A 22,596-nucleotide genomic window follows, 5' to 3' on the forward strand; every position below is an offset into this window, starting at 1 on the left:
TATGTTTCTGAAAATATTTCTTAAGTCTCAGCCTGTGTGCATTCTGTTTCTTCTTATTCTTCTTCCCTTCTATCCTGTTGCAAGGAACAACATTGCCACAGTTTAGACCGTGAAGTCAAGGCCAGTCAAGGGCTGGGTTGGCTGCAATTTTTTATATAAAAAATAAGCTCTTATCTTATTTAAGCAATCACTATTTTTGGTTTTCTGTCATTAGTATCTGACTCTAATTAAAACTACACAGTGACTTAGGAAGAAGTCTCAGTGGAGATGGTAGTGGGAAAACCCATACTGCAGTGAGTTGAGTGGTGAAGTTGTAAGCAGCTTTTGGAAGGAAAGAGGTTTCTGCAGGAGGCCCTCTTGTCCTGTCACTTTAGCAAAACTACATTGTAACTAACATTTAAATCAGGCGCCCCATACTCTACTCATCACCAACCCAAGCACACCTTTCAAATCTTTTGATCACACAATACCTTGCCTAGCCTGTTAGTTCTTTCTGTAGATCAAAGAAGTAGAAATGAAGAATGAGTAATTAACAGATGACCAGATCTCTTCCCTAGCTCTCCCTTCAGTAATCTCATGAACAAACTATGTGAACAAGATAGCATCTAAAGAAAAATCACAAAAAGTCAACAAGCCTACACACAGTGGGGGATGGTGATGAGTTTGACCCTCTATCTCAATGATTAACTGACATTACTTCCCTTTTCCCTTTAAAAACTTTTATAGCCAAACAGAATCATGGGAGTTGGTTTGGGGGGACATGAGTCCACCTTCTCCCCAGATTGTTGGCATTCTGATTAAAATCAACTTGCCTTTCTACCGACAATTGCCTCTCAGGTATTGATTTTCGAGTGGTGAGCAGCTGGACCTGAGTTTGGTAACAAAGACTTATTAAATATTATAAAAATCTTGTAGGCAAAGACATGAAATACATATCATACTAAAAAGTCACAAAAAGCTTATTTATTTTCTGTGAAACTACTCATTTATTGCTATTCATATTTTGATATCAATGAGAGTCACGGTAGATAAAACAATTTAATTATTACATAGAAAATATACTCCATTTCTACACATACTTAGTGGATATTCTTCTTAGTGGATATTCTTCTCAAAAGGGGACTGCTTATTTAAAAGGAAAAGAATAAAATTCTACCATTAATTTACAAGGAAATGATCATCGATGGCATAGAGCCACTTACTATCCCATGAAGAAATGAGGTAAAGCAGTCAAAATACTTCCAACTCCCATAACGAAGCAACCAATTCCGATTAGTTTTGGTCTGTGTAATTTGGCTCCAAAGTAACTCACAAATACAATCACAAGCAGATTTCCTAGAAAGAAAACAAAATTATTTTGATATGATTGATTATAGCAAACAGTGACTGAGTCCAATTGGGTGTCCAGTAGAATGGAAGGCCACAGAATGGATACAAATAGAGCATAAGACATGGCACCATTCCTCAAAGATCGGGTAATTTTTTTTAAAAATAGACTCTGCCTTTATTTATTTATTCATTCATTCATTTATTATTTACTTATTTATTTATTTTGGCTGTGTTGGGTCTTTGTTGCTGTGTGCAGGCTTTCTCTAGTTGCGGCGAGCTCAGGCTACTCTGTTGTGATGTGCAGCCTTCTCCTTGTGGTGGCTTCTCTTGTTGTGGAGCAAGGACTCTAGGCATGTGGGCTTCAGTAGTTGCAGCACATGAGCTCTGTAGTTGTGGCACGTGGGCTCAGTAGTTTTGGCTCATGGGCTGAGTTGCTCTGTGGCATGTGGGATCTTCCCAGACCAGGGATCGAACCCGTGTCCCCTGCATTGGCAGGTGGATTCTTAACCACTGCACCACTGGGGAAGTCCCAGGTAATTTAATTAAGATGAAACTCACTTACCTTAAGCCACTCACTATAAAGTCGTATGGTGTTAATAATAAGCAGAATTGACTTTAGATAAGAACTAAAGTACTTGAATTACTTGGCGATATTAGTGAAGCAAAATTTTAGGAAGAATTTGGAGTTGAAAGGGTTGTACTGGAATGGAGAAAAATGGACAAAAATACCTGAGGGAAGGTATTTATTCATTCATTTTTCATTCACTCCTAGAAATCTTTAATTTCTTATTAAGTACTTGTCATGGAGTTAGAAGCCATAAATAGAGGAAAAGAATAAACAGTGCATGGTATCTGCTCTAAAAGAACTTACCTACCAATGACAAAAATAGATAAATGGACAGAAGTACTCTTAGACCACAGAAAGGGGAAGCTTAAATTAATTAGAGGTTTCAGGAAAGTTTCCTGGAGGAGAGGCCACTTGAGATTTAATGTTAGCTATAAGTTATTTAGATTCAAAAGGGGAAGAACCAGTCTAAGTGGAGGGGGTCATGACCAATTCCAGTCCATCTGGAGCTACAAGTATAATAACGAACAGACAACAACGAAGAATTACTGAACGTTTGATGGAAAAAAATAACATGAAGTAAAAGCACCAAACTGAACCAGCAGATAAAGTAACCCATGAAGAAAACAGTTAAATGAGGAAACTCAGAAGAGAAGACACTTTGAAAAAATCCAGTTAGTATCTCTAGAGGTACAAAGGTATGTTGCATTCATAAAATAAGAACTAGCAGACTAAAAATAATAAGAGAACAATAAAATATTGTTGCAAATTTAAAATACTCTACAGAAATGTATATATTGGGACCTGATACAATAAGATGAAAGATGGCATCAGCAAAGACTGATGGAGTTTCAAGAAAAAAAAAAGGTCAAATTTTAGAAAGAAAAACTTGAAGTGAAAAAATAGCCAGAAAATTTAATATTCATATATGTTTCAGAAGAATATAGAGGGGAAGGAACAAATTTAAATATAGAAAATAAATTTCCTGAGGTAAAGGAAGGCTTAAGACATCAGATTAAAATTTATACATTTCTCCAGCATAAATAATGTAAAAGAGACCGTCCTAGGTATATGTTGTTAAAATTTTTGAAATTCAGGCATAAAGAAGAGGTCCTATCAGTGCATGACAATGATACTGGTAATGATTTCTTATGTATAATATTGTGTTATAACACAGTAGATAAATGTTTTAAATGTTCTGAGAAAAAAAGATTCTGAAGTTTTAATTTCATACTCAAATTATCAGTTGACTATGTTAGTAAAATAAATACATTTTCCAACATGCAAGGGCTCAGAAAATATGTCTTATGTTCAATTATTTCTGAAAAAAAATGACTTGAAGATATACTCCAGAAAAACTAAAGATGAGACTTGAAGTCATAAGGTTCAAGAAATAGTGTTAAGAAGGAAACCAGTAAAACTGATAACCATGTCCAAATAATTGCTTTGAAATAGCTACAAAGTTTAACAAAGATAATAAGAATCAATTCCTCAATATAAAGAGATATACAATGAGTTAGAATTTAAAGCTAATCACAGTCTAATACTAAAGTTCTAGATGGTTTCATTAAACCTAGAAGGTGGAAAAGTGAAGGATATGTATGGTGTAATAACCTCTGAATCATGAAAAGGCAGAATTCATGACCAAAAGATAGATGGGTCTTCCTTTACACAATTATTTTTTAAACATTCAATAAACAAGTATATTTTTTAAAAGGCTAAAAGATAAAGAGCAAACTTGTAAAAAAAATGTGTAATCTATACAACAGACATAATTTTTGAATCCCTTCAAATCATTAAAAAGTGGGGGGAAAAGGAAAATGGGCAGAGGTAATCAGCGACCAGTTCATAAAATAAGAGAAAAGAATGTTAAATAATTATATAAAACCTCACTATTATTGGAGAAATCCAAATTAAAATGAAGACAACAAAACAATATACTCAATGTTCTAAAAACAAAAAAGACTTTTAACCCCAAATTTTATACGCATTTCAACAGTAGACCCTAACAAAGATTGCTTCAAAATTGTTCTCCTCTCCTCAAATCATCAGAATCATAATCCTCTCTCCAACTTTTTTTTGCACTAGGGCATCTTGAGAAAGAGAAGTTTTAGCCTTGCAAAATAGTAGTTTGCAGGCAATGAGTCTGTGTAAGATCAGGGTCTTTTAACCTCTACACTTTTGACATTCTGGACTAGGTAATTCTTTGTTTTGGAGGCTGTCTTGTGCATTGTGGGATGTTTCAAGGCATCCCTGGCCTCTACCACCAGATGCCAGTGGCATTCCCTAATCCTCAGAGATGACAACCAAAAATATCTCCAGATATTGCCAAATTGCCCCTGGGCAGGGGGTGGGGATGGGGGCAATTTACCCCTGGTTAAGGATCAATGGTGTAGAACATATGTGAACACTTTTATACCTCTGCAAATCTCGTTACTAAGTAATAATCAAAACAGAAACAAAAATTACCCATTTCAAAGCTTCCATCAATTAAGCCAACAGTAGAAGATGATATGTCAAATCTCCTTTCTATTTGAGTGATGGAACTTTTCATAATGATTGCACTTAGTGACTTAGAAATAAAGCTAAGTGACAGGGCTGCCAAGAACATCTAAGAAAAAGCAGAAGGAAAGGGAAAAATAATTAATCATAAGATCACATAATGCTTATATATGCGTAGAATTAAAATAGCTTTTCTTCTTTACTTAGTAATATTTTTATCATAAAAAGCATACCCACCTTTCTTCTATTCCAGATGGTACTTCTTAGTCCTTTTAACATTAACATCACTGTACCGATAAAGCACAATTTTCTTTTTTCCTTTCTTTTTAAAACCAATTTAGTTAGTTATTCCAACCGTGCTGCATGGTATGTGGGATCTTAGTCCTCAACCAGGGATGGAACCTGCACCCCCTGCATTGGGAGCACGGAGCCTTAACCACTGGACCGCCAGGGAAGTCCCTCATTTTCTAACTTGGTTACAACATCAGATTATTAGAGCAGGACAGTCAAAGTTGTTATTTTTTAATTAATGTCATTAGCTGATTTCTAAGAAGCTAGATAATGATGTGAGATGGCCAGGATGACAAGCTATTCTTTAGTCCCAAATGAACAGCAAAGGCGAGCTGTGAGGGGAGTAGCTAGACATTCTCAAAGGTAGTATTTCCAGGAAGTCAGCTGAAAAAAATTTCATTTATAAAACGTCGCTAATATTGGAGAAAACCAAATTAAAATGAAGACAACAAAGCAATATAGTCAGTGTTCTAAAAAAAATAGAAGACTTTCAAGCCCACTGGTTATAGATGTTTTATTTTCAATTTGATTTTAACAAAATTTATTTATTCATCTTTCTTACAACCCACATTTATATCCATAAGTAAATTCCTTTTACATCCAGTATTATTACCCAGAGTCACAGGATCATCATAAGATTCAGCGATCCCACTTCTGGGTATATATCCAAAGGACTTTAAAAAAGGATCTCAAAGAGATATTTGCACATCCATGTTTATCACAGCGTTACTCAAAATATCCAGGAGGTAGAAGCAATCCAAATGTCCATCAACAGATGAATGGATGAGGAAAATATGGTATATACATATAATGGAATATTATGCAGCCTTAAAAGGAAGGAAATCCTATCACATGCTACAACATGGCTGAGCCTCAAAAACATTATGCTTAGTGAAATAAACCAGTCACAAAAGGACAAATATTGTATGATTCCACCCATATGAAGTATATAAAGGAGTCAAAATCATAGAAGCAGAAAATAAAAATTCAGTTCCCCAAAACTGAAAGAAGACAAGAGAGAGTATTAGTATTTAGTAAGTATAGAATTTCAGTGTTGCAGGATGAAAAAGTCTAGAGATTTGTTGTATGACAATATGAATATACCTAATACCACTGAACTGTACTTTCAAAAATTGGTTAAGATGATAAATTTAACATTATATGTTTTACCACAATAAAAAATGCATTTTCCCATTGGAAAAAATATGGGTGGTCTTTTGCTGAGAGAAGTAACATGTCCCACTGGATATATTCAAAGTGTTACTGGCTGAAGGATAGTGGTACATTACTACATAATTTCATTTTTTTCCCATAACTTCACTGTGTTGTTGTCCCCTGACCTGTGAAGTTTTATACAGATGTAGAACTTCTTGGTAAACCTTCCCTCCTCCAGTCCTCTCCCCACCTTTTACTTAAAGTTCTGTTCTTTTATATAAATATAAATAAATAAATAAATCATATATATATATATATATATATATATATATATATATATAAACATATATATTATATGTGTGTGTGTGTGTGTACAGCCATGGGAGAATTTTTTAATTTATTGAGTTTGTTGCCTCCTTTCAAGAGTGGTGAATGAAAATATCTAATATCTAGTGATTCTTGCCTGTCTGCTTTGTTTTACATATGGAAGCTCCCCGTTTCCTTGTCTCTGAATATTCAGTCTTTGTGAAGCCTATCTGGGATGGAGAGGCAGAAATCTTTAGCAGTAGGGTAGTTAAGAGTTAATCTGCATATGGGCATCTCACTTCTTCATGATGTTACCAGCCACTTGAGAGACGGCTCTGCTCCATATGCCCGGGAGGGCATCTGCCCACGCTCACTATCTCCTGCCCAGGGTAGATGTCTCTGCAGTTTGCTGCTTGGACTAAGTGGGGGAGAGTAATTTGATGATCAGGGGAGATGTTAAACAAGGAAAGAAGCATGTTTTCTCTGATTGAGTGGAATACCCTATACAACAACCTGTCGGTGGTCCCTGGGACCTCTCTTGATCCCATTATCAGTGGCTTTTGCCTTTGAAACACGCTTGGAAGCCATGTCCATTTTTTTTCAGGTTTCTTTTCTTGCACTTGTCTTGGGCTGTGATTTCTTTCTTTAGCCTAATTCTTTCGACTTCTTACTTTTTATAAAACTCTCATAACTTTCTGATTTACAGAATGTATCTCTTCTTGTTTTCTAGCACATCTACAAGTTGCCTTTAATACATTTTACATTATTTATTAAAATTGGAGGGGGGAGGAGATGGCTTCAACCTTATTATTCTGTCTGCCGTACTGAGCTAGAAGTCAAGTTCTGCCTTTCCTTCTCTAATAACTAGAAAAAAAAATGTTATCAGGCTCTCTATCAAACTCAGATGCTTGACACATAATGAGTAAATATTCAATAAATGTTTTTTGGTTGTTGAATAAATTGTTATTCCCCAAATTTAGGTTATAAATCTGGTACAGAGCTTACATGTAGTGAAACCTCTCATTTCCTAGTTTCCTCAGCTTTTAGATGGAGATAATTACAGTAAAATTGTTATGAAGATTAATTAAAATAATATACATAAAATTTTTGGCACATAGTATTGAGAAATGTCTGTTTTTATTATCACTCTGAGCTATCATCATTCAGCTTTTGGCTGTAAGTGCAGTCAAATAAAAATAGGACTCTGATCATTTAGCCAAACACATTTTTTGTCAGACACTATTTCAGGTGCTGCAGAATCAGTAATGAGCATACTGGCAAAATGATTTATTGATTATTAAAGAAATACTGTGGCAAACTTTTATCTAAATCCTTATCATCAAAACACTAATTGGTAAAATCAAAGAGGAGGGAGATTCATAAAGTAACAGGACATCTCAGTAAGCAGATACAAGCATAACCAGATGTAAAACCTGTCCTATATAAGAGCAGCTTTCTAAAAGTTCAGAGAAAGATTTTGTAATGTCCATGTCTTCAATCTTAAAAGGAAGATTAGCTCAAGACAAAAGAGAGACTCAATAAAGTCAAAATTCATACAGTATAATCCTAAATTGGTTTTACAAAGAAGAAAAGGGTAACAGATGCAAACACAATGGATTCCTCCAACAAGCTAGGATTTTAGAAGGATGTGAAATGAGTTAATATAGACAGATTTATAAATGTGCTTTCTTTTACTCTAACTATAACCCTGACAGATGGGCATTTTTAACTATGTTCCTAATGTGAGGCTTAAGTTCAGAGAAAGAATGATATGATGATTTTCTCAGAACATAAAAAATTAAATAACAATAAAACTGAAATCTGCAATGAAATATATTAAAAGACCAAAGCATAAGGATCGAGAATTTAAGATTGAGAGATTTCAAAACAGAGATACTAATGTTCACAATCATCAAATAGATTTTAAAATATCACAGGCAGAAAGACACAGCTAGCATTGAGATAAGAGGTAAAGTCTATATTTACCTGCAGTCGTGGCAGGTCAGTCCTTTGTTTATGATGGCAAGAGTCTTAGAATTAAGGTCAGAAGACATTTCCAAGTTTCTACATTGCCATATATACAGCCATGATGAACTCAGTTAACTCACAGGAACCTCAAACAAATTTACTCAGCAAACATTTATTGAGCAACTACAATATGGCAGTTCCTCCACTAAACCTTGGAGTTGAGACAGGCACAGAGTAAGAAGGGAAATAAAAACAATTAAGATGTAATAAATGCCCCCAAAGAACTAATGTTTCCCTGGGCCAATAAACAATTAATGCCAGTATAATAATGTAATGAGTACTGTAATTGCTATACAGTTTTAAATTTATGAGTACACAGAAAAAAGTGATTAATTCTGTCTACACAGATCAAAGTTTCTATAGACGTGCTAACATTTAAACTAAGTCTTTAGGGGTTAATAGAAGCTTAGAAACTGAAGAAGAAATAAACATTTAAAACAAAATAGGAAACACCTGAAAAGCCCCAGAGTAGTGGAAGAACACAGATCATTTGAAAAACAAAAAGAAAATCTGTGGGTGGAATATAAGGATAGAAGTATGCCAACCATTGGGAGATCAATCTGCATTTTTAAATGTGATGTAAGGAGATTAAATTTTAGAGGGCTAAATCTGGTAGCCATGAGGAAAATGAATTTATGGCAAATAAATTAATTAGAAAGCTGATTTCAGAAAAAAAAGATGAGCAGAGATGGGAAGAGGGGACTAAAAGGTTACTGACACACTCGGAAGAAGTTTAAGAGGAGAACCAATAAGATGTGGGAATAATGGAAAATAAGTATTCTGATTTTGTTTTATAGTTTCTATAATTGTATGTAGTAATACTATTATTGGGGTTGAGAAAAAGAGAAGTCTTAGGGTTAAAGACAATGAAATCATCTTTTCAAAACTCAAATTTGAGATGTCTAAAAATAAATATCTACCAAATAGACACAACTAAGGCAGGGTTTGTGCTCAAGAGAGAGTTTTGTCTGGAAGTAGTTTTGAGATTTACCAGGGGATAACTGTACAATTAATCCATATTCAGGCTTATTCCATTAAAAAAACCTCCTCCTGCCCCACTGCATCCTCACTTTTCCATAACTCTCTCTCATTTTTTCCAGTCAAAACTGAGAGTTGCTTATGTTTGCATGAATCAGATCTTATTTTTCACATCATCTTTTTTTTTTTTTTTTTTTTTTTTGCGGTATGCGGGCCTCTCACTGTAGTGGCCTCTCCCATTGCGGAGCACAGGCTCCGGACGCGCAGGCTCAGTGGCCATGGCTCACGGGCCCAGCGGCTCCGCGGCATGTGGGATCCTCCCGGACCAGGGCACGAACCTGCGTCCCCTGCATCGGCAGGCGGACTCTCAACCACTGCGCCACCACGGAAGCCCTCACATCATCTTTTAAACTATCCTCAGCAGGCCTAGGATACTTTGGCTATTCCAAACCTTATTTCAGCGTTTTATTTCAAACTCTCTTCTCTTTTTATCTACATACTCTTTCTGGAAAAACTCATAAATTGTCATTGTTTTTATTGCCACCTAAATGCTGATGATTGCCAAATCTATATTTTAAGCCAAGCTTGCTTTTGCTGAGGTTTAGGCTGCTGTTCCAAAGTGCCTGCTTTAGAGCTCCATTTTGGTTTTAATGTTCAGATTGCATCCTTTTCTTCCTCCCCTTTCACCTCCTTTCCTGTGTCACCACTTAGAATCTACTTTCTTATATATCACATCCAATCAGTTCCCCAAAGCTAAATATTTAATCTTATAAACATCTCTTTTTAATATGCTTCGCTTTATATTCCTACCTCAAATGTCCATCATCTTACACCCAGAATACTACTATTTCTAACTGGTGTCTCTTTCCTCACTGTCAACTCTTTTTCACACCACACCCAGGGTGATTTTTAAATACTTATAACTATTTCCACTTCCAATATAGCTGAATAAGTTCCTACTGGACTGATCCTGCAGCAAATAACCATTGTAAAGTCTGAGGGGAAAACAAAAAACACCCAAAAGCTTGGGAGAGCAAACAAAAGCAGTCAGATTCTGGACAGGGGTTGACCCTTAAAAGAAGGAAATGCCTAAGGTTAATTTCTCATTCTTATGGCTTTAAGGTAAGGTCACAGTTAGCATTATTCACAAAAGCTAAAATTCTTTTAGAAAAATCACAGTCCTTGTGGCCTGAAGAATGAGAAAGAAGAGTTTAGGTTAAAATTTAGGGGAGGATCTCATGAAAGAGAGATCCAGAGAATGGGGAGCCCCAAATTCTGCATATAAACTGTCCAAATTTTTGACCTCTGAACTATTCATGAACAGGGCAACTCAAGTTAGCCCTATGGATAAAGTAATTTAATTGAGATTTGAACTATTTCCTAAGAGATAGAGTTTGCAGTTTCAGGTCAACAAATTTAATTGCCTTGTAAAACAAAAAAAAATATCAACACCCTTTGGAAGAATGTAACAATGTTCAAAATTACCAACATATGAAGAACCAAGAAAATGTGACCATTTCTCAAGAAAGATAACAGTCAACCAAGACTAACCCTGAGATTACACATATGTTAGTATTACTGGACAAGAATTTTTTTTTTTTTAGAAGATGGGGGTAGGAGTTTATTAATTAATTAATTAATTTTTGCTGTGTTGGGTCTTCGTTTCTGTGCGAGGGCTTTCTCTAGTTGTGGCAAGTGGGGGCCACTCTTCATCGGGGTGCGCGGGCCTCTCACTACCGTGGCCTCTCTTGTTGCGGAGCACAGGCTCCAGACACGAAGGCTCAGTAGTTGTGGCTCACGGGCCTAGTTGCTCCGCGGCATGTGGGATCCTCCCAGACCAGGGCTCGAACCCGTGTCCCCTGCATTAGCAGGCAGATTCTCAACCACTGAGCCACCACGGAAGCCCTGGACAAGAATTTTAAAGCAACTAATCTAACTGAGCTCTTTGATGTAAAGGAAAGTTATCTCACAATGAATGAAAATAGAAAATTTCACACACAAAAAAAACTGTAAAAAGAAGCTATAAGAATGAGAAAAGATACAGTATCTGAAATAATATGCATAATCAAGATGTTAATTTATGCCACATCTTCTGGATAGGTGTTGTGTGTGTTCTCTCTTTGTAACCTATGCTTTCCTATGACATAAATCTTAGTAAGTCTCCAAACTTGCATAAGTAGAAACTATCAATAGTCAATATAGCTTTCAAAAATATTTGATAGCAGAGATAAAGATGAAGGTTTGCATCAGACATCCTACAGAAAACTTAATATCTCCCCATCCACTGGATATTTCTCTTTCCAACTAATACAGGAAGGATATGAATGTGAATTGTGTTATGTGGAAGCTAATATTTGCTAGGACTGTTCCAGGTATTCTAGAAGTGTTATTTCTAATGCTCACAAAATCCTTGCATGGTATGCATTACTCTCTTCATTTTACAAGTAAGAATAATAAAGTTTAGAGATGCAAAGTTATTTAACTAGGGGAATAAGGCTAAAACTGTAGCAGAACTGTGATTTGAACACAAGTATTTCACACACGAAAAGCAAAACAGTTCTTGGATCTAATATACTAACCCACTTTTCCTTCATCTCTTTATTTTCCTAAGTCAGATCCTTGTTACGTCTCACTTGGTTTATTTGTAGTAGTCTGCCTGCTTTCCTCCATTTGCAGCAATGGGAATACTGCATGTAATTTTATTTTTCCAACTTTATTGAAGTATGATTGACAAATAAAATTGTATAAATTTAATGTGTATAACATTGCAATTGACATATGCATAAATTGTGAAACGATTAGAACAATAAAATTAGTTAACACATTCATCACCTCACATAGCTACCTATGTTTTATTTTTGTAGTGAGAACATTTAGATATACTGTCTTAGGAAATTTCAAGTATATAATACAATATTGTTAACTAGAGTCATCATGCTGTACACTAGATCCCCAGAACTTATGTATCTTATAACAGAAAGTTTATACCCTTTGACCAACATCACCCAATTTCCCACACCCTCTGGTTCTAGCAACCACCATTCTATGCTGTTTCCATGAATTCAACTTTTTATACTTTTATTTATTTATTTATTTATTTATTTATTTATTTATTTATTTATTTATTTATTTGCTGTACGCAGGCCTCTCACTGTTGTGGCCTCTCCCGCTGCGGAGCACAGGCTCCGGACGCGCAGGCTCAGTGGCCATGGCTCACGGGCCCAACCGCTCGGTGGCATGTGGGATCTTCCCTGACTGGGGCACGAACCCGCATCCCCTGCATTGGCAGATGGACTCTCAACCACTGCGCCACCAGGGAAGCCCCTGAATTCAACTTTTTAATACCCACTGCAATGACACCTCTTTAGTGAAGCTGTATATTGCCTAATAGGAATTTGGTTTGTATCTCTCTTATATCTAGTGTAAATATATAATTTATCATATAAACTGGAACAGTATAATTATTCTTGGTGGATATATTAGTATATTTTTATGTATGCCAATATGTATCCATGTATATCCATGTATTTTATTCAGTTTCTTATGAGTATCTCCATTACTATGTCACTATTATTTTTCTGAAGGATAATTTTCAAATTATTCTTAGACATTTTAGTTTATTAAAAAAATTATCTGAAATCTTCATCAAAATTGCATTTTATGATTACTGGAAAAAAAATTGCATTTTATGATTACTGAATTTGAAATTGTCAACATTTCAATTGACTCTTCTCTGTAGATCATAATATTTTTAATGAAGAAAATATTCCCTTTATAAGCCCACAGCAAATTGTGCTAAGTGGAAATACTCTCAATTCCTTTTTAAAAATATTTACCTATGTACATTTTTTATTCTAAATATCACAGGTGCTATCATTTTTGCCTCTCTTTAGAGTATCTTTCTTGAAAAATATTTATATAAGAAAAATTTATGTTTTCTTTAACATTTGCCAATTTTTGTCACTGGAAAATTATAGGTATATTCAGTTACTTTTTATTCAGATAAAGAATATACGTTTATCCAATTCAAATAATACATGTATTAAAATAATTTATCCATATGTCAAGATATTGTAAAATACAATTTTAGAATTACAAAATTACATTTTGTACATTATATGATCTCTAACCAATTAATTTGTTCAGCTCTTAACATTCTGTTTGCAAAAATTGTGATTTCAGTAATTGCAATATACAAAAAGTTTTTTAAATGGAAGTTTTTGACTCTTCATTAATTTTTTTTTTTTTTTTTTTTTGCAGTACACGGGCCTCTCACTGCTGTGGCCTCTCCCGCTGCGGAGCACAGGCCCCGGATGCATAGGCCCAGCAGCCATGACCCACGGGCCCAGTCGCTCCGCAGCACGCGGGATCCTCCCAGACTGGGACACAAACCCGCATCCCCTGCATCGGCAGGCGGACCCCCAACCACTGCGCCACCAGGGAAGCCTTTCATTAAATTTTTTTTTTTTTTTTTTTTTTTTGCGGTATGCGGGCCTCCCACCGCTGTGGCCTCTCCCGTTGCGGAGCACAGGCTCTGGACGCGCAGGCTCAGCGGCCACGGCTCACGGGCCCAGCTGCTCCACAGCATGTTGGATCTCTCTGGACTGGGGCACGAACCCATGTCCCCTGCATCGGCAGTCAGACTCTCAACCACTGCGCCACCAGGGAAGCCCCTCATTAAATATTTTTATCAAAGAATTCAAACCTATTTTGAGGAAAGTGCAATGATAATTTACAGAATTAATTTATGGATATGTCCAATGTCATTGAAGGATACTTATTTTTATAACAAAGATCAGTTTCTTCCCAAAACTTTTATATTCAATTATTCACATATGTATGTAACTGTTGATGACAGCTTCAGTTCAACTGGTAGAACATCTCAGACCAGACACAATTATGGATTATAAATTCATTTTAATCAGTTCTAAAAACATTCTGCTCCATTATTTTTTTGTTTTAGTAAATTGTTTTTTACAGTTACTCTTATTGTCCAGTAAAATTTGTATTTGTATGAGCACCACAAGAAAACATATTTTATTATTAATGTTGAATTTATAAGTTAAATATATAATAGTGCTTACAATAATATTAGAAGTTTCACCTTTGAAGGAAGACCTTTCAAAAACTTTACTCTGATTTTATGAATTGTGTTAAAAACAAAAGCAAACTATTATTGATTAACTGATTTTCTATTTGAAATATCTTTAATAAGTTAGTATTCTTAGGAATGGTAAGAAGTCAGGCAAATATAGGATGAGTGTATACACTAATTAAAATGTGTGGAAATTTATTCCTTCATTGTTTTCACGTTATTATTCTCAGAGCTCTTACTTTTTAAAATGTGTTTATTTTTCATGTCAATTTAGTGTTATAAGGACGTTCTTTTAGCTTGTTTAACTAGGATGCAAACTTATTTTCACTGAATATTATAAATTACATTTGATCTTTCTTTGCTTTCAACAACCTGTTGAAAACTACCTCTAACATCTTCTCTGCCTTTCAAGTATAAGTTTTACCATCTTTTAATTAATCTTCTTTTTGAGGTAACTGGCTTATAATATTATATTTTATAACATTATGTAAGTTTCATGTGTACATTATATTTCTACTATATACTACAGCATGCCAACCACTAAAAATTTAGTGTCCCCTTTTACCATTTTGCACCACCTTGCACCCATTTTCCTTTGGTAACCACTACTTTGTTCTCTGTATCCATAGTGTTTGCTTTTCTTTGGTTTGGTTTGTTCATCTATTTTGTTTTTAGTTTGTTTGTATTTCATATTCAGCATATGAGTGAAATTATATGGTATTTGTCTTTCTCCATCTGACTTATTTCACTTAGTATAATACCCTCAAGGTCCATCTATGTTGTTGCAAAGGGCAAGAATTCATCTTTTTAATGGCTGAGTAGTATTCCATTCTATATTCATACAACACCTTCCTTATCTATTCCTGTATCCATGAGCACTTAGGTTGCTCCATATCTTGGCAATCATAAATAATGCTGCAATGGGGGCTTCCCTGGTGGTGCAGTGGTTGAGAATCTGCCTGCTAATGCAGGGGACATGGGTTTGAGCCCTGCTCTGGGAGGATCCCACATGCCGTGTAGCAACTAGGCCCGTGAGCCACGACTACTGAGCCTGTGCGTCTGGAGCCTGTGCTCCACAACAAGAGAGGCTGCGATAGTGAGAGGCCTGCACACCACGATGAAGAGTGGCCCCCGCTTGCCACAACTAGAGAAAGCCCTCGCACAGAAACGAAGACCCAACACAGCAAAAATAAATTAATTAATCAATAAATAATGCTTCAATGAACATAGGGGTGATATATCTTTTTGAATCAGTGTTTTTGTTTTCTTTGGATAAATACCCAGGAGTGGAATTGCTGGATCATATGATAGTTCTATATTTAACTTTTTAAAGAAGCTCTGTCCTGTTTCCCAAGTATTACATTCTCACCAACAGTGCCCAAGGGTTCCTTCTTCTCCACATCTTTGCCAACATTTTTTATTTTTTTTTTAACAATAGACATTCTGACATGTGTAAGGTGATATCTCATTGTGGTTTTGATTTGCAATTCCCAAATAATTAGTGGTGTTGAACATCTTTCAGTGTGCCCATTGGACATCTGTATGTATTCTTTGGATAAATGTGTATTCAGCTCCTCTGCCCATTTTTTAATCAGGTTTGTTGTTGTTGTCATTAAGTTCTATGAGTTCTTTATATATTTTGCATATTAACCCCTTAGCAGACATATGATTTGCAAATATCTTCTCCCACTCAGTGGGTTGCCTTTTCATTTTGTTGATGGTGCCCTTTGTTGTGCAGTTCTTTAGTTTGATATAGTCCCATTTGTTTATTTTTGCTTTTGTTTCCCTTGCCTGAGGAGACATATCCAGAAAGTTATTGCTAAGGCCAATGCCAAAGAGTGTATTGCTTATCTTTTCTTCTAGGAGTTTTATGATTTCCGTTCTTACATTTAATTCTGATCAATTTTGAGTTGATTTTTGTGTATAGTGTGAGGTAGTGGTCTAGTGTCATTACATGTGGCTTTCCAGTTTCTCCAAAATCATTTACTTAAGAGGCTATCCTTTCTTCAGTATGTTCTTTACTCCTTTGTTATAAGTCAATTGTTTGTATATGTGTGGGTTTATTTCTGGGCTCTCAATTCTGTTACATCGATCTATGTGTTTTTTTAATACCATACTGTTTTACATACTATAGTTTTGTAATATACTTTGATATCAGGGAGTGTGATACCTCAAGCTGCTTTGTCCTTCGTTCTCAGGATTGCTTTAGCTATTTGGGGTTTTTTGTGGTTCCATACAAATTTTAGGACTTCTTTTTGGTTCTATTTCTGTGAAAGATATCATTGGGAGTTTGATAGGGATTGCATTGAATCTATAGATTGTTTTAGGTAATATGGACATTTTAACAACGTTAATTCTTCCAATTCATCAGCACAAAATATTTCTCCATTTTTTTGTGTGTTGTCTTCAATTTCATTCATCAGTGTTTTAGAGTTTTCAATGTACAGGTCTTTAGCCTCCTTGCTTAAATTTATTCCTAGGTATTTTCTTCATAGGATTGTTTTCTTGTTTCTCTTTCAGCTAGCTCATTTGTTAGCATATAGAAACACAACAGATTTTTGTGTATTGATTTGTATCCTACAACTTTACTCTATTTATTTATTATTTATAATAGCATTTTGGGGGACTCTTTATGGTTTTCTCTCTATAAAATTATGTCATTCACAAATAGTGGCAGTTTTACTTTTTCCTTTTCAGTTTGGATACCCCTTTTTTCTTGCCTAATTTCTCTGGCTAGGACTTTCAATACTATGTTCAATAAGAGTGGTAAAAGTGGTCATTCTTGTATTGTTCCTGATCTTAGAAGGATAACTCTCAGTTTTTTACTGATGATTATGATGTAAGCTGTGGGTTTGTCATTTATGGCCTTTATTATGATGAAGTACATTCCTTCAATACCCAGTTTATTGAGGAATTTTTTTAATCATAAATGGGTGTTGAATCCTATCAAATGCTTTTTCTGCATCTATTGAGATAGTCATATAATATTTATCCTTCATTTTCTTTATGTGGTGTATCACATTGATTGATTTGCAGAGGTTGAACCATCCTTGCATCCCTGGAATAAAAACCACTTGATCAGAGTATAGGATCCTTTTAGTGTATTGTTATATTCAGTTTCCTAATATTTTGTTGAGGGTTTTTGCATCTATGACCATATGAGATATTGGTCTGTGTTACTTTTTGTGTCATCCTTGCCTGGTTTTGGCATCAGGGTAATATTGGCCTCATAAAATTAGTCAAGAAGTGTTCTCTCCTCTTCAAATTTTTGGAAGAATTTGAGAAGGATAGGTGTAATATCTTTTTTGAATTTTGGGGAGAATTCATTTTTTGTTTCGTCGTTTTTATGTTTTGCATTTCTGCTCTAGATTTATGTTTCATGGTTACCATGAGGTTCGTTTAACGTATCTCATAGATAAAATAATCCTTTTTCTGCTGATAGAACCTTATCTTCATTTGCCTATAGGAGTCTGCCATTTTCCTCTTCAACTTTTCTGGGTTTTTTTGTCTCAATTTACCCCTTTTTATGTTGTGAGTTTGTTAACAAATTGAAGTAGCTATAGTTATTTTTATTACTTTTCTTCTTTAACCTTTATGCTATAAAACCTATTCTGATATGTAGTTGCAATTTTCTGATTCTATTTATCACCTTACTCAAAGTTTTGTGTAGTTTTGCCTTTTTGTTTCTGGTAAAATACCTCTTTTCAACATTTCTCATAAAGCAGGTCTAGTATTGATGAACTCCCTCAACTTTTGTTTGTCTAGAAAAGTCTTAATTTCTCCTTCATATCTGAATGATAACTTTGTTGGATAGGGTGTTTTAGGCTGACAGTTTTTTTCTGGTGTATCTGTGGGGAGGAAGGTGATCTCTGCGTCTTACTCTTCCGCCATCTTCCCCTCATCCATGACAGTTTTTTTCTTTCAGTATTTTTAAAATGTCATTCCACTCTGTCCTGGCCTGTAGAGTTTCTGCTGAGAAATATTTGTTCCTTTATAGGTTACCATCCATTTTCCCCTGGCTGCCTTTAAAAGCCTTTTTTTGTCACTGACTTTTGATAGTTTTAATATAATGTGTCTTGGAGAAGGTCTTTTTGTGTTGAAGTAATTAAGTATTCTCTTAGCTTCATGGACTTGCATTTCCATTTTCTGCCCAGGTTTGTGGAGTTCTCAGATATTATTTCTTTAAATAAACTCTGTTCCCTTCTCCCTCTCTTCTTCTTCTGGGATATCCATTATCCTAATATTTCCCTTCATAAAAGAGTCAGATAGTTCTAAAAGAATTTCCTCATTTTAGATCTTAATTCTTTCTCCTCTTTTACCTGTATCATTTCTAGATTTCTACCTTTGAGCTTACTAATTCTCTCTTCCATATAGTCTGCTCTATTTTCAATGCTTACTAATGCATTCCTCATCTGGCTTATTGAGATTTTCAGCTCCAGAATTTCCCTCTCTTTCTTTTTAGGGTTTCAATATTTTTGGTAAAGTATTCCTTCTGTTCATTAATTTTATTCCTGAGCCTATTGAATTGCCTTTCTGAGTTTTCTTGTAGCTCATTGAGTTTCTTCATGACAGCTATTTTGAATTTGCTATCAGTTAGATCACGATACTCCATGACTTTAAGTTTGGTTCCTGGAGAATTGTTACCTTTTGGGGTTCAGTGTAACTGTGGTTCTTCATGGTGCTTAATGAGTTTTCCTCTGCCATCACATTTGAAACAGAGAACACCTTTCTTCTTTAGGTAAACTTTTTTTTTAATAAAAAACTTTATTCTAATGATTTAACAGGTTAGAAATTAGACTTTCTTTTGTTTTTCAGTAGGTGAGGGTATAGCACAGGTTTTGGTTACTCTTACCTTAGCTGCCTCCGGTATATTTGAGAATTAGCATTTTCCACCCTCCAACACCTCTGTCAGAGGTGTAGCCTGGTGTTTTCACTGTCACTGCTTGTGACTCTGGGGTTATTGGTGCCATGCTACTGCCAGTGTCACCACCTGGGTCACTGGAATGGCAATGCCTCCACGTTCCAAGATCCCATGAGTCACAGGCTCCTCCACCACAGAGGGAGGGAAAGGGTGGTTTGGAGGCCAGGTGCCTCTGCTGTGTCCAGATTTGTCAGATTCATGGGTGCACCTGCTGTGGTTGGGAGGTGTGTCCCAGAGTTATGGTCACCTCCCAGACTAGAGGAAAGCATCGCACGTTCTGTTACCACTGCTTTCCAATTGCCTATGGCTGCGGGCATGGATATGCCTGGGAGGCTGGAGCTGTATGTACTGCCTCCCCTGATGCTGTTAGGTTCTCTGAGACTGCAGGCTGGGCAGCCATGAATGGGGATCGGGGATCATAGGAACCACCTCTGCTCTGCCCCAATTCCACCTCCTCTGTGTATTCCAGTCCACTCAACTTTGGATGTACAGATGTGTGAAATTCTCTGGGGTCCTGGTGTGGTGGGCAGAGTCACCTTTGTTAGGCTGTAAATGTTTTACTGGTTGTAGATTGAAGGGGACAGAAAAAGGGAGAAGCTCACTTTAGCATGATTCTGATGTCACCTACTATTTAGTCTTAATGTCAGAATATTTGTAATCTAAAATTACTGTGCTATTTGCATTCCTGGAATAAATTGATCGTTTTCTTCTCATCTTTAAATTGTAAAATTGCTTAGAAGAATTCCTAGCTAGAATGCTTTGTGAATGTCATTATTATTAGATCTCAACTTCCATAAGGTTTAGTTTAATTTTGAAATGAAGGTAAGTATTATAGAGTTACTATCCTACTTTCAAACAAGATTAGAATACAATTTATTGTATGTTTCAGAAAAACTAGGTTCTAGATACATTGTATCTCTTTTTTTTTAACCTGGCTTTATTTCATACCTGGATTTCATATCTCATATTTTTCCCCTTCTTTCTTCTGACACCCCCAACCCCCTGCACTGTTTTCTTCTTAGCAAAAGTAGAAAATTATTCATGGATTATCTGGTGTGCATGTGATGCAAGAGAAAATAATGTATTTTGCAATCAGAAGGTCTAGATCCAGTTGTCTTTTTCTTAACTTACTAACCTAACAAAGATGAAAAATTTACAGAATTCACTGAACTTCAGGTTCCTAATCCATTACAAAATAATATATAAATAGTTACCTTATTTATTTAATAGGGTCACTGTAAAGTTCAAAGGAAATTATGTTCATGAGTTCATGGATATAGTTTTGAATGTCTGTCAATGTACCAAACATGTTTGGAATTTGGAAGGCTACTATAGATTTATCCTCTCTTTTTCTTCTTATTAATATAAGACTTGTTTCTGAAACTTTGCTCCATTCACACTCTTCAATTACTCTATTGTTCTTTGCACTAGTGGAAGAACAGGAAGAGTGTTGAGTGCCAAAGCCCTTCCTACCACCTCTATAAGATATATCATAACTGAGAAGCATGTATATTATAGAGTGAAAAAATTATAAAGCCCTTGTCTAATACCCAGCCCAAAGATTTAATTTTTATTAAATATTAACATTATGCCTTAAAATATTTCCTTGTCTTTGTAAATCTACATCTCTTTTATTTAATTTTGCTTTATATACTTTTAATACATTGAGACAACCACTTTTTAAATTTTTTTGATATTTTATATCTTTCTTCTCTTTTCTATTATTTACTAATTACAGGCAATTGTATTCCCTTAAAATTCACTGTGGACAAATAAACACCTTATGGTTAATTTCTTTTGCATTTTTTACAGACTTTATCATTTTTATTTTCTGTTTATTTCCATGCATTTTTATTTAATTCATTTCAGCCAAATTCTATGTATTCACTGACATAATCCCTAGCTTTTGGTGATATCCTGATAGTTGCCTATGTGATTAGCTTTAGAGCTTACAAATTTTAAAGTGCTTTATAAATAACTATCTTCTTTTGTCATAAAATATTTCCTTAATTAATAATTTAAATATATATGAATTCTTGAAGAAAAATGATAAATAGATAATTTAAGAATATCTATATGAATATGCCACACCAATGCATATTATAATTAAATTATTAAAAGTCAAAGACAAAGAGAGAATTTTTTAAGAATCAAGAGGGAAGCAACTTTTCACATAGAAAAGAACCCCCAGAAGACTATCAGTAAGTTTTCCAGCAGAAACCTTGCAGGCCAGGGGAAATGAGATATATTCAAAGTATAGTATAGTATAATATTCAAAGTATTAGAAAAAACAAAACAAAACATTACCAGCCAAGAATACTATATTGAGCAAAAGAAACCTTTGAAAGTGAAAGAGAGATACTTTCCCAGACAAACAAAAGCTGAGGGAGATCCTCAACACTAGACCTCCCTTACAAGAAATGCTAAAGGGAGTTCTCCAATTTGAAATAAAAGAATACTAGACAGCAACATACCATAAGAAAGCATAAAACTTGTTGGCAAGGTATATATAGAGACAAATACAAAATACTGTATTACTGTAATAATAGTGGTTAAATCACTTATAATTCTAGCATAAAACTAAAAGACAAAATTTTTTTTTAAAAAACTACAAGAAAATATTTTAAAAGATAGATAAGTAGATGTAAGCTATGACAGCAATAATGTAAACTATGTGGAGGGGGTGAAGTTAAAATGTAGAGTTTTTATGTGCTATTGAATTTAAGTTGTTATCAGCTTTAAAAGACTCTTATAACTATAAATATTTTATATATGCCCCAAGGTAACTACACACAAAAATTTTACAAAATATACACAAAAGAAAAATAAAAAAGGAATCAAAACATATCAGCACACACAAAAAATCAACAAAACATAAGGGAAGGCAATAAGAGAGGAAAAGACAAAAGAACTACAAGGCTCTCAGAAAACAATTAACAATGTGGCAATACTAAATCTTTTCTTATCAATAATTGCTTCAAATACAAATGGTTCAACCCCACCAATCAAAAACTGTAAAGGGGCTGAATGTATGTTTTTTTTTAATGTTTTTTCTGTGTTTATTGAGATGAACATGTGATTTTTGTTCTTCCTTTGTTAATATGGTGTATCACATTGATCGATTTGCAAGTATTGAACCATCCTTGCATCCCTGGAATAAATACAACTGGATCATGTTGTTATGACCCTTTTTATATACGGTTGGATTCAGTTTGCTAATATTTTGTTTAGGATTTTTGCACCTATAATCATAAAAGATATTGACCAGTAATTTTCTTTTTTTTGTAGTGTGTTTGGTTTTGGTATCAGAGTAATAGGGGCCTCATAGAGTGAATTTGAGAGTGTTCCATCCCTTCAGTTTTTTGGAATAGTTTGAGAAGGACAGTTACTAATTCTTGTTTGTATGTTTGGTAAAATTCCCTGATG

At 34.9% G+C, this 22,596-nt stretch overlaps 1 protein-coding gene across 1 annotated transcript in view; it reads right to left on the reverse strand.

The window, feature by feature from the left end:
• LOC309812440 (solute carrier organic anion transporter family member 1B3-like) overlaps positions 1–22,596 on the reverse strand; it is a 68,499-nt gene that overhangs the window by 33,225 nt on the left and 12,678 nt on the right. The window contains exons 3-4 of the mRNA XM_082636232.1: positions 4,364–4,505; positions 1,203–1,335 (exon numbers count right to left, since the gene is read on the reverse strand). Coding sequence (XP_082492358.1) covers positions 1,203–1,335; positions 4,364–4,505 — 275 coding nt within the window. The remainder of the gene's footprint in view (positions 1–1,202; positions 1,336–4,363; positions 4,506–22,596) is intronic.

This window comes from Mesoplodon mirus, assembly GCF_964341445.2.
Source record: "Mesoplodon mirus genome assembly, chromosome: 11".
Lineage (NCBI taxonomy): Eukaryota > Metazoa > Chordata > Mammalia > Artiodactyla > Ziphiidae > Mesoplodon > Mesoplodon mirus.